Raw genomic sequence first — 11,787 nt, 5'->3', positions numbered from 1 at the left:
ATAAATATCAAAAATAATTAAATGTACACTAAACGTGTGTGCTAAAAAATGCATATAACTAATTCTTTTTTTAAAAAAAAATCAATTATTTTATTAATATTTATAATTTTTTCACGACAATAATTTTTAACGTGTTTAGAAAATTTCATAATAAACTTTTAAATTTTTTTAATGTCTAAAGAGACGTCATTTAAAAAATTAAGAATTTCGATAAGAAGCTAAATTTATAAATTTATCGGAGATTGTACGGTAGTTGAATGCATAAATTTTCTATATTCTCTCGAAACTCATTTCGAAAACTATATCATAAACTCATCAAATGATCTAAATGAATATAAAAAATAGTTAAACGTACATCAAACGTGTGTGGTAAAAAATGCGTATAACTTATCTTTTTTCTTTTAAAAAAAAATCAATTATTTAATTAATGTTTATTATTTTTTCGCGACAATTTTCTTAATATAATTTACATCATTTTCTTGAAAAAACATTATGTGGCATGACGTTAACTATTTTTTTGACATAAGGCAAAACAGCAACACAACACATGCGTAGAAAGATCATTAGTAGTGATTTCAGGAGTGAAATGAGATATTATGGGATATTCAAGGGTAAAATAGAGAAACACATATATATCTTGAATGCATTCACTCTTTTATTGTAGTAGAAAAAAATATTAAGTGGTATGACATCAACTATTTTTTTTTTTAACGTAAAAATTCAAATTAAGCAAAACAACAGCACCACACACGCATAGGAAGACCATTAGTAGTGATTTCAGCAGTGAAGTCGGATATTATGGAATATTCAAAGGTAAAATAGGGAAACACAAAATACGCATCAAGTCAACCGATGAAAGACTAGATTGAATCTGCTGTCTGACACGTTCTCCTTAGACATGTTGTACTACCAGCATATAATATAATTTGAAGTTTGGTTAATTTTGCAAAGCTGGTTGTTCTTAAGCTGGATCTTCAAATATTGTAATCATGAGATCTAAGAATGTATCATTATTTTCATTTTTCTTCAAAATGCAAGTTCTTTGTTATCCTATGACATCTTTCATGCTTCAATAATATTCAATAATTCATAGCTGATTACCCACTTGGATTTCATTATACACTTCTGTTTCTTTTACTCATGTAGTTGCTGTTGATCTGCAAATATTTTCTAATTAAGATATTAGCTGACAAATGAATTTTGCGACTGTAAATTAAGATTCATGTTAATCGACATTTCTCATTGTTCCCTTTGTAAAACCAATTTAAATCTCAGTATTGCTACCAATCTCATCTCTGTCTAATTATTGCAACATGCTTTCATATTTTTATTTCAATTGTAGAAAGCTTTTACTTAATTTCTATGTCAACTGAAGCAAAAAAAAATTTAAAAAAAATAAAATAATAAAATAAAGAGAAACTTGACAAAATTATCACATTCTATTTTATAAATTACCGCTCCTTATTTGTTCAAATTTAAAATTAACCGTGGCATCTTTATAGAACATTATTTACTTTATACAAATGTGTTATATTAAAATTTTGTAATACAATCTTCCATCAATTCTTAGCATTCAAGAAGCTAATGGTACTCTTAAAATAATATAATCCGTGCATTGCACGGAGCATAAACTAGTAGATGGGATAAAATTTATAGTGTACTTGGGATTTAAAGTGCCATGTCCCACAGGCAAAAATGGTTGGGTAGAAATGAATTTGGAAATTTTATCACAATCCACTATTATTACAATTTATCTTAGGGAAAATTGCAGCAGCGGTACCAAACCTTTCGTTTATTAGCAGACTTTGCTCAAACCTTTAGTTTGTGCCACTCATGGTACCAAACCTTTCAAAAATTCTCGCTTGGAGTTCAAATGGATGGTTTCTGTTTAGTTCACTATAAGTCAATGGTTTGACCAACTGTTGAATAAATTTCAAAGGCTATAAATATAATATTATATTAATAATTTAACAATAAAATAAAAAATAAAAGATTAAAACCAACCCACCACCCAAACCTAGCCCTTTCTTTCCCATTCCCACAAAATACCCCTTGCCCCAAAGTCATTGCCGCTGCCACAACCTAGGCCGCCGAGCGCCATCACCACCACTAAAGATAAAAACATTCACCACCCAAACCCAACCCTTCCTTTCCCATTCCCATACAATCCTCCTCACTACAAAGTTGCCACCACCTCCACCCAGGTTATTGACCACCACAGCTATCCAGCCGGAAGTCATCGCCACCACCACTGCCACCAATAATGGAAGAACGAAAGAGTGACGATTTTCTTTACTTCAGATCTGAAACAACCAAAATTGATTTTGAAGTCAGATTTGACTTTGATGATTTGCTATTGTTGTGGTATAAATGGTTAATTTAGTGAATGAAAGTGGCGGTGCTGAGGAAAATGATGTCGGTGGTGGCAGTTTGATGGTGATGGTGGAGTGAATGTTGGATTGCTTGAGCAAGCAAAAGGTTCAATTTTACTCTAAATGCTTGAGGGAACTGCTATTTTTGAGGCGGTGGTGATGCCTAGTTGTGAGGAGGCATTGGGCTGGAGGTTGTGGCGATGATGTGGATGGTGATGGGGGTGGCCGACGAAGGATATGGATTCAGGTGAAATTGAAGCACAATTTGAATTGAGGTGGTGGTGGTGGTGGTGATCAACAGTGGATAGGTGGGTAGTGGATGGTGGATGATAGTTCGTGCTGTCCTCATACATATTGTCAGTGGATGGCGCCCCGATGTTGGGTAGGTGAGGTGGAGCTGTCTAGTGATGGTGGTTTTGGGTGGGTAGTGGTGGTTGCCGGCGGCAGCTGTGGCGGTTGGCTGGAGTGGTTTTGATTTTGGGTAAGAAGGAGGTCCGAATGGATTGTGAATTGCCGAGGTGGTGGAGGTTGTGGAATTGATGGGGGCCAATAGATTTGGGCGGGGATGGGCAGCCGGGGTTGGGTCGACAGCTAGATTATGGTCGGGGTGAGGTGGGGATGCAGTCAGGGAAGAAGATGAAGATTGACTATTTTCTTTTTTTTTTTAGTTTAATTTAATTGTTAATAATATAGAAAAATAATGTTAATTCTAAATATATCATTTTACCTTTTCTAATTCAGTCAAAATAGGTCAAAATTTATTTTTCTTGGTCAACTAACGGTCAAACGGACGGTTTCCATCCATTTGAACCCCCGGTGCATATTTTTGAAAATTTTGGTACCGTGAGTGGCACAAACTAAAGGTTTGGGCAAAGTCTGCTAATAAACGAAAGATTTGGTACCTTGACTGCAATTTTCCCTTTATCTTAACAAAACAAAATTAAAAATTTAAACGCTGGCCATCATTCATAAATCTTTAAAATAATTACTATTTAATATAATATCTTTCAACCTGAGTAACTTGGGTTTTATTTATCCGAAGTAACTATTTCTCGAGTCCATGGTGCGTCATTTAATATGAGCTATCCATCATTTAACTTGGGTTTAATTTATCTGAAGTAACTATTTCTCGAGTCCATGGTGCGTCATTTAATTCAAGCTATCCATCGAGCTTAATATTGATTTGCTAAAACTCATTCTCTCAATATTTAATTATTTGACCCAAAACTATTAGAATTTAAAACATATTTGGCTTTAGTCCTTCAACCTTCAAAAATATAAAAATATAACATCTAGAAAAATAAATTCTATTCTTTAGAATTTTTTGGGGCTTTCACAGTTTCGTTAGGGTGGCCAGCACATGCATCGCTCCCGTGCATCATGCATAGTTTTCCGTTAGGCTCTGTTTGAATTGCATTCTTTGAAAAAAAATACATTTTTAAACAATAATTAGACATCATTTCAATTACACATTTTTCAATAAAATAATATTACACGTAAATCTAAAATTTTTCCTTATTTTCAAACCACACATTTTCTATTAATACACTATTAAAAAATGCGTTCTTAGTATAAAAATATTTCTAGAGAACTTAATCCCATGTCAACCAAACCTCGTCCAAACAAATTCCTGCACAAAGTTTTGCATAAATCACATTTTTACACGCTGGTTGAGCAATAGCACAGTCATCAGAATGTGAGGAAAAGTTTGTTAATGACTTGCCGCATATTTATCTCTAAATTTGCTCAACTGATTTTTTTGGTTTTGACAATATCGACACAAGACCCCAAGAGCCAATTAGCACTTTCGGTTCCTTAACTATTGGATAAGTCGCGTTTTAGAACCCTCAAATCGTTCTCACTGTACATACTTGGTCCTTTTCGTTTTTGGTTTGTAAAGAACCTAAGAAGGTCGAATGTTCAAACGTTCATTTCCAACTATTTTCATCTGGTTCAAATATAATACATATATTCTTGCAAGAATAGGCTGTATTAATGGCTTTAAACGTATAGCCGTAAGAATGGAGGAAAACCTGTTGCTTAAGTTACATATGGATCAGGGCCTTTGGCCATTATGTCTGCCGCCTTGGATGCTTCCTTTTAAACCTTCACTTATCTCTTAAAAAATTACAAATGGCTACTAAAGGACGTATATCAATATATAGAGAAAAAATGCTATAATTTTCCTATTTCTCACTTGTTCCATGAATTCGTACAAGCAACATGGCTTGACCATTGAAAGTTGTTTGTGCTAGAATTACTAGCAGTTGCATTGCTCTTGAACCCCTTCCAATCTCTCAAAACCGCCTTCAGATCCACCACCTTGGCGGCAATACTCCTGCAGCAGTTGGCGTGGACGGTGGCCACTGCCGTAATATCGCTGCTATCTTTGCAGAACCCACTGAAATAGAGGGTATTGAGAAACGTTGTTTTAAGACCTAATTCATTTAGCACTCCTCCTCTTACCATGTTTGCTAAAACATCTTGCTCTTTTAGGCCTGTCGAGTTATCCCTCATGCCGTACCATTTTTCAAATAACGATATCGTCTTGTCCTTTGATCTGATGAAGTAGAAACCTGTGTTGATTAGGTTCTCTTCTGAGGATGCATTGCCATTGAACAAATCCGTGCTTATTTGAAAATCTCTGTTTTCGTTCTTTCTTAGTCTTGAAATTGGATTCCTAAGCCATAATATATCCGTGTCCTGCAAGAGAAATGTTTATGAAGTAATCAAGGACCAGGAAATACAGAGAAGGGATGGATTTTCGTGTTTGATTTTAGAAAGAGAGGATAGTTGAAGAATAAAAGAAAATGATAAAACATATACGTAAGAAATTCATGTCAACTCGAGTCAATAGAATAGAGGGAAGAGCACGACTTTTTCATAATGATTTATGCTAAAGGGATTGGAGGAGGGGACAGGGCCGAGGTGGAGCGACCTCGGCCCTGCCCCGACCTCGGCCCTGCCACCAAACCCCGTCCCCTCCTCTTGTTATTGTAGCAGGCCTCTTTCATAATAGAAGTCCTACCAAGTTAACTTGACAGAGTCATAACCATGATTTTTTTTAATTTTTTTTTCATTTATTACTTGTATGTCAATTTCTTTAAGTAATGCACATTCTCGACCTCGGCCCTGCCCCGACCTCGGCCCTGCCACCAAACCCCGTCCCCTCCTCTTGTTATTGTAGCAGGCCTCTTTCATAATAGAAGTCCTACCAAGTTAACTTGACAGAGTCATAACCATGATTTTTTTTAATTTTTTTTTCATTTATTACTTGTATGTCAATTTCTTTAAGTAATGCACATTCTCTTACTCAACTTGCTCTAACCTTATGCATTACATCATCATTGATCCCTCGTTTCTATTTTAATAATTAAACCTAACATGAAATAAACCCTTTAACTCTATAATTACCCTTAATCTCCTATTAGCTAAGCATTGCATGGACAAAAAATTCAGAGGTAGATATGTGTGTAAAGAAAAATGCTATCATATTTTGCTAGAATACACTTGGCACTTTTTGATTCGATAATGGCAAGAAAAAAAAAAAGCAAGCCAATCAGACAGCAACATCTCGTGAAATTTTGATAACTTTGCTCCTGTACAAGCAGAGAAATCCAATTTCTTTATGCATACTATTGCACTTGCAAGTTGTTGAAAGCAATAATTTTTGAAAAAATCTTCTTGTCTATGGCTACATGGGCCCTAGGCACCCCCCACCTATAGGTGGCGCCCTTTCATGGACCCTGGATGTATAGCCTCTCTCATATTTGTTGTGTCACGAGAATTACACTGTCATCTCATGGAACGGGGCCAGGGGTATTGGTCATGTACTCATGTTCTCAAATGTCCAAAATCGCGGGGGAATTGGTTGGCCAGGAATGACTAAAAGTCCGATCATAGCATACAATTCATAGAGTTATGCTAGACAAGCATGCTAAAAAAAAGGTTCAAAAACAAGGTGCACACATGTCCACATATGATTGAATTGTTTGAAAAATAAAAACAACAAACACCAAATCATCTGCTGCCAAGTCCATTTGTTTTTCTCCATGTTTTTGAGCTTGAACAAATATTGTTACTCAAATTCACAAGAATTACGCTACTCAAACTCATAAGAATCAAGCTACTCAACCGTGCAACTTGACATGAATTGGTGACAGAGATAATGTGGCGAACTGTGATTTGCCTTTTTTTTTTTCTCATCTTCCAATGAACAAGTGCCAAGTACTATCTGTCACCAATTCATGTCAAATTTCCCTATTTGAATAGCATGACGAAATTCATGATTCTTGAAAATTCAATTGTGGCTTAGATTTCATAAATCTGACCAAAAGATTTCGAACACATTGGATAGAATATAAGAGAATAAGCTATTTTGTTAAAATCTCATTGGTCACTGTATTTTTCACAATGTTTTCTATTAATCACTATAATTTGTCATCGTATTAATTCTCCTACTAACGATAAGCATTTTGAAAAGACTCCCTATTTTTAAAGAACATATTCCATCATTTAAAAAGTATCTATAAATTTAGAGTATTAAAATTTTAAAGCACCCCAACAAGCTCTCTGTAGTCAATACTTAATTTTAGTAGTCTCAGAAAATATTTATTATTTTTTTCTATATTTTATTTTAAATAAATTTTCTCTAAATTATTTCATTATTTTTTTACATTGAAAATTGAAACACTTTAAATGTATTTAATTATAGAAAATGAATCTGACTCTAAACACTAAAATATTAGTTTAAAGGACCTTTAAAATAGAGAGTATTTTATATTTAAAAAATCCCTTAAATATAGTCTAAACATTGCATAAAGAAAAAAGTCAAAATTAGATATTTCAAAAAGACTTTTCTAAAAGATTTGCAGAAAATTCAAGATTACTTTATACGTACTATTCAGCTTTCAAGCTGTTCAAAGCAATAATTTTCATATCACAAGAATTAAACTGTCATTTCAAGGAAGGGGACCGGACCGGGCATTTTAGTTGGACAGAACTGACTATTGCAGTCTTGTACTACCAAAAGTCCTACCAAATCCTTGAAAATTCAATTGTGGTTCACATTTCACCTCTCTTTGATCTCCAATAATTTTTATCTCATTACAATTCATTTTCTCTCTCATATTTTTTATCATAAAAAAATAATATTTCACACAAATCAATTTTTTTATCCTTTTTCAATCACTAATTTTTCAAAAGAATACTATTCCACCAATTTTCATTTTTTCAAAATGAGAGCGAAACGGGGCTTCAAAAATGTGAACAAACATATTCGAACGCATTGCTTGGAATATAACTATTTAAGAGAATAAAGCCCCCCTGAGGCATATCTAAGTGGTGCAAAGGATAGGAGTGAGGTTATCTCACGTCTTGTTGACAGTTGCAGTGTGGGGGTTCGATTCCTGAGACATAAAATTTGATTCCTTGTAGGCACAATGTACAAACAATTCTTGTTCCCTGACTTGTTGGAACACTTCCCGCAATTTACTTTCCTTACAAAACTCTAGGGGAGGGACGGAGCGGTGCCCACAAGATTGGGTTCAACCTTTTTAAATATAGGGAAAAGTATAATAGTCATATGAAGGTAAAAGGTCGCTACTACCCCTCAAACCTAATAGAAATCTAGAACTCTAATCGATGGGGACCTTGAATGTAGTGGCTATAATTGCTTCTTGGCTATAGACAAAAATGTACTTCAATTCCTGTGAGATGTTCAACCATTAGCTAGCCCCAATAGTATACCCATATAATAGAGCACAGACTGAGTAAATTTAGGAAAAAGAACATATTCTGATAAAAAAAAAATTCTTGATTAAATTCTTTTTCGATATTAATGTATAATGTGTTCGAATGGGTCAAAGCACAGAACTTTAAAAATTAATAAATAAATATAGTAATAAGATAGAAAATGTACCGTGAAGATGAAATTATATCCACGCTTAAGGACTTCCAGAAGAAAAAGAGTTCTTCTCCACATCATCTTGATGAACTCATCGGACATGTAAAGCTTTTCTCCGGTGAAATTTCCGCCACCACCGACCAGCTTATAACAGTTCAACCGCCGGAATTTGCAGCGATCATACGATGTCTGATCCATGGCGACAAGTAACAAATGATCCACCAATGGCCTAGTTTCTTCTCCAACCCAAAAACCCTCAAGAAAAAGATCAAACATTGTTGGATATTCATCCGCATGTGGCTCTACGTAGGCTTTATTAACAAGGGATATAATCACAGTCTTGTCGCCCATTGAAGCCTTCTTTAAAGCTATTTCCAGTTCATCTTTCACTAGCGTCTGCAAGAGAAAGCACAATTATTTTCAATTATTAGTAAATCAAGAGGATTTTTCTGAAGAAAATTGAGATAAACACATAAATTTTCTTACAGAATTTGGTTCTGAAAGTGAGTGTTTCTTGAAGGGAAAAAAACTTTGGTCCGTCAAGGGATTCCAAGAACAGAGAAGAATAACAGTTGCTAGTAATAGAGAGATAATTGCAAGATTTGTTATGGAATTCTTGGAGTAATCCATGGTGAGTGTTATGGAATTCTTGGAGTAATCTCTGTCCTGATGAACACAATAATCCGATCTATGTGATGGGATGGGATGGGATAGGGGGTGCCGTCGGCGTAGGGGTGGGGGTGTGGGAAGAAGAGTCGGAGATTCATGCAATGCACCTGAAATATTATGCTCCCAATATTTCACTTTCAAATATTTATAGGCTGGTCGTTTTTTTCCCTCAAAACGATAAATTTAAGTTTTTTTTCAAAAAAAAATTCATATTATTATTTTAGACAAGAAATTTTAATTATTGTGATTTTGCATTTCAAATGTTCTGAGAAAAATATCAAAGATAAATATATAAGGTTATGAACTTTTCCAGAAATTGTTTAATTTGCCAATATAAGAATTTTAATTTATTGCAATTAGAATGGAAAAGAAATATGGAATAATCCTATGGCTCTTATTTTGCCACCTCTCACATTTATTATGTAAAAGAGTCGCACAAATTTAATGTTTTATTTGTGGAATTCATTGTCGACTTCTCTTAGAGAAATGTCAAGAGAAGCCAGACGGAATAAGACTAGATACGTTACCATCCTAGACTTGAATTATAATTGTGCGATCTATGCTTGACTTTCATCTTCCAACCTTCTTAATGCTATAATTCCTCCTCCACCTGTTGCGGGTCAAGGGATCCTTCCACCTTGACAAACGTTGTTTTGTTTCATATTTGCTGGGATCATTTTTAGTCATACATTTACACGGTAAAATATTTTATAAGTATATCAAAATAAATTTCTTACTTTTTAAACACACATTCTTTTAGAAATCATTATTTAAAACTTTTTTTTCTAGAATAATGGTCGTCAAGCTTTGTGCGTCATTTGAGTGATTTTACTCAAAGTGCCTTCAGAATTAAATTGGAGACTAAGGAGAGTTCTCAAATCTCGATGAATTTTAAAATTTCTGTTAAATTTAGGCGTCCCATTTGAAATTTTAATTGATTTTAGTGAGAACCATTAAAATTTAGATGTCCCCAACTGAAATTTTAATTAGTTTCAATGAAATCCTTTGAATGTTTTCAATAACTAATGGATTTATAAAGATTTCATTAATAGTTGGATTTTAAAATATTTGGGTGGATTTCAAACTTAAAAATACACACAACAAAATCTTTTGAAATTTCACTATTTTTAATGAGATTTTTATGTAATTTGTGGAAATATATTCAAATTCACAAAATTCATTAAAATTTATAATATCTTAAAATCTATCAAAATTTAGTCGATAATTTAGATGAGATGGTGTATGACCTTCCATGAAATTATGAATTTATCATGTCGGCAAAATGTTGTAAAATTACACTAAACCTACTGTAACACTATTCACTTAGTCTAATTTTTGAATTTTCATTATTCCCATTTTGCCAATCATCTTATATCAATAATTTTTTATTCATATTATAATTTATTTTAATTTTATAATTACTAGTTAACATCTATTTGAAATTATAATCAAGTAATGAATAATAACTATTGAACATATTAAAATAAAATTACTCATTTATATATATAAGTGCAATTTTTTTTTAATTTATCATCAAATGAAATATATTAGTTCGTTAAATATAATTTTTAATTTAATAATTTTAGTAATACCATAAATTCTAATTAAATAATTTCTAATTAAATTAATGGTTGAGAAATTAAAAAATAAGAAAAATAAAGGAAATACTATTCATTTGGTATACGGTTGGAGATGATTTCACAAAATTGTGTGAAAGTTACACCAATATGGTGCACTCTAGGAGGTGGTGTGAGGGAATTGAGCTATTTCACCTACTAGTTAACTTTTTGGGATGAACTTCAAATAACTGCAAATGTTATTAAAGTCGAGCTCCAAGATGATTTGGTGCTTCGTTTATTACTAGAGAAATTTGAGAAAGTGTAAACGAAAATTCTGCATCGATTAAACATGCAAATGATCTTAAGTTTCATAAGAAGATTGTGTTACTTCATACTAGGCCCCAAGTGCTTGTAGTATTGACATTGAATTTGTAACATTCCGAAATTGAAAAAAAATAAAATAAAATTATTATATTATTTGGAAAGTGAGGGATTAAGGTGAAATAAATATAATATATTATATATTTGAGGTCAAATAATTGGATTTTGATAAAGTAATAATATGTATATCAATATTAGACTCATTTCGAAGGTCGTATTTAATTAGAAGTCTTTGAATTGAGAAAACGTTATTTCTGATAAGAACGCAGTAAGTTATGCCAAATGAAAGAAAACAAAATAAATAGAAATTTATTTAGTTTTAATCCAATTTATTTTCTCTCTCTAGAAACGTGTGAGGTGGGTCTTTTAATTTTACTCATTTTTTAAAATTTAATATTAACCCATTTGAATTTGATTGATTGGCTGCCACATATTTATTGGATAGGAATAGTAGTTCTTTTAGATGGAATAAAATAATGATAAAGTACAATCTTTTTATGAAACGTGCCACATTGGATTTGACTCTATCAAAACAAAGTTTTGATTTATCTAATACTCTAGCCTACACCTATAAATACTAGGCAAAGATCTCATATTTTACCATACCAAAAAAATATTCACACGTGAAAGAGAGAAAAGAAAGAAAGAGAGAGAGAAAAAGAGGAAAGACAGAGTGTGTGAAAATAGAAATTTGTCATACATCAACTATTATTGTCGATTAATAAATCATTCACAAAGTAGAGGAAGGAATTTTGGAACGTGCATTCAAATATTTTTCGTGTACATTTCAATAACAAGGTAAGATACATTTATGTGCAAAGTGTTTTAAGTTTCCTTATGCTCTTATATACAATTAATATGCATTGATTACTTGTGGACCTTCGGGTTCTAGAGAGAGATA

The 11,787-nt window shown here is 32.8% G+C and overlaps 1 protein-coding gene across 1 annotated transcript; it reads right to left on the bottom strand.

The window, feature by feature from the left end:
- Positions 1-4,281: 4,281 nt before the first annotated feature.
- LOC111383318 (uncharacterized protein At1g28695-like) lies at positions 4,282-9,104 on the bottom strand. The gene is made up of 3 exons (XM_023007402.1): positions 8,764-9,104; positions 8,293-8,673; positions 4,282-5,075 (listed from the first exon to the last, which is right to left on the bottom strand). The coding sequence occupies exons 1-3, from the start codon at positions 8,905-8,907 to the stop codon at positions 4,566-4,568; spliced, it is 1,035 nt and encodes a 344-aa protein (XP_022863170.1). The 5' UTR covers positions 8,908-9,104; the 3' UTR covers positions 4,282-4,565.
- Positions 9,105-11,787: the final 2,683 nt, after the last annotated feature.

This window comes from Olea europaea, chromosome 3, assembly GCF_002742605.1.
Source record: "Olea europaea var. sylvestris chromosome 3, O_europaea_v1, whole genome shotgun sequence".
Lineage (NCBI taxonomy): Eukaryota > Viridiplantae > Streptophyta > Magnoliopsida > Lamiales > Oleaceae > Olea > Olea europaea.
This window is presented reverse-complemented; position numbering and strand designations above follow the sequence as displayed.

Excerpts from the sequence above, each read along its gene's own strand:
- LOC111383318 (XM_023007402.1), bottom strand. The coding sequence starts at position 8,907 with ATGGATTACTCCAAGAATTCCATAACAAATCTTGCAATTATCTCTCTA. Across the intron at positions 8,674-8,763 it reads CACTTTCAGAACCAAATTCT|ACGCTAGTGAAAGATGAACT; the intron begins GTAAGAAAATTT and ends TTTCTCTTGCAG. Across the intron at positions 5,076-8,292 it reads GATATAATTTCATCTTCACG|GACACGGATATATTATGGCT; the intron begins GTACATTTTCTA and ends TTTCTCTTGCAG.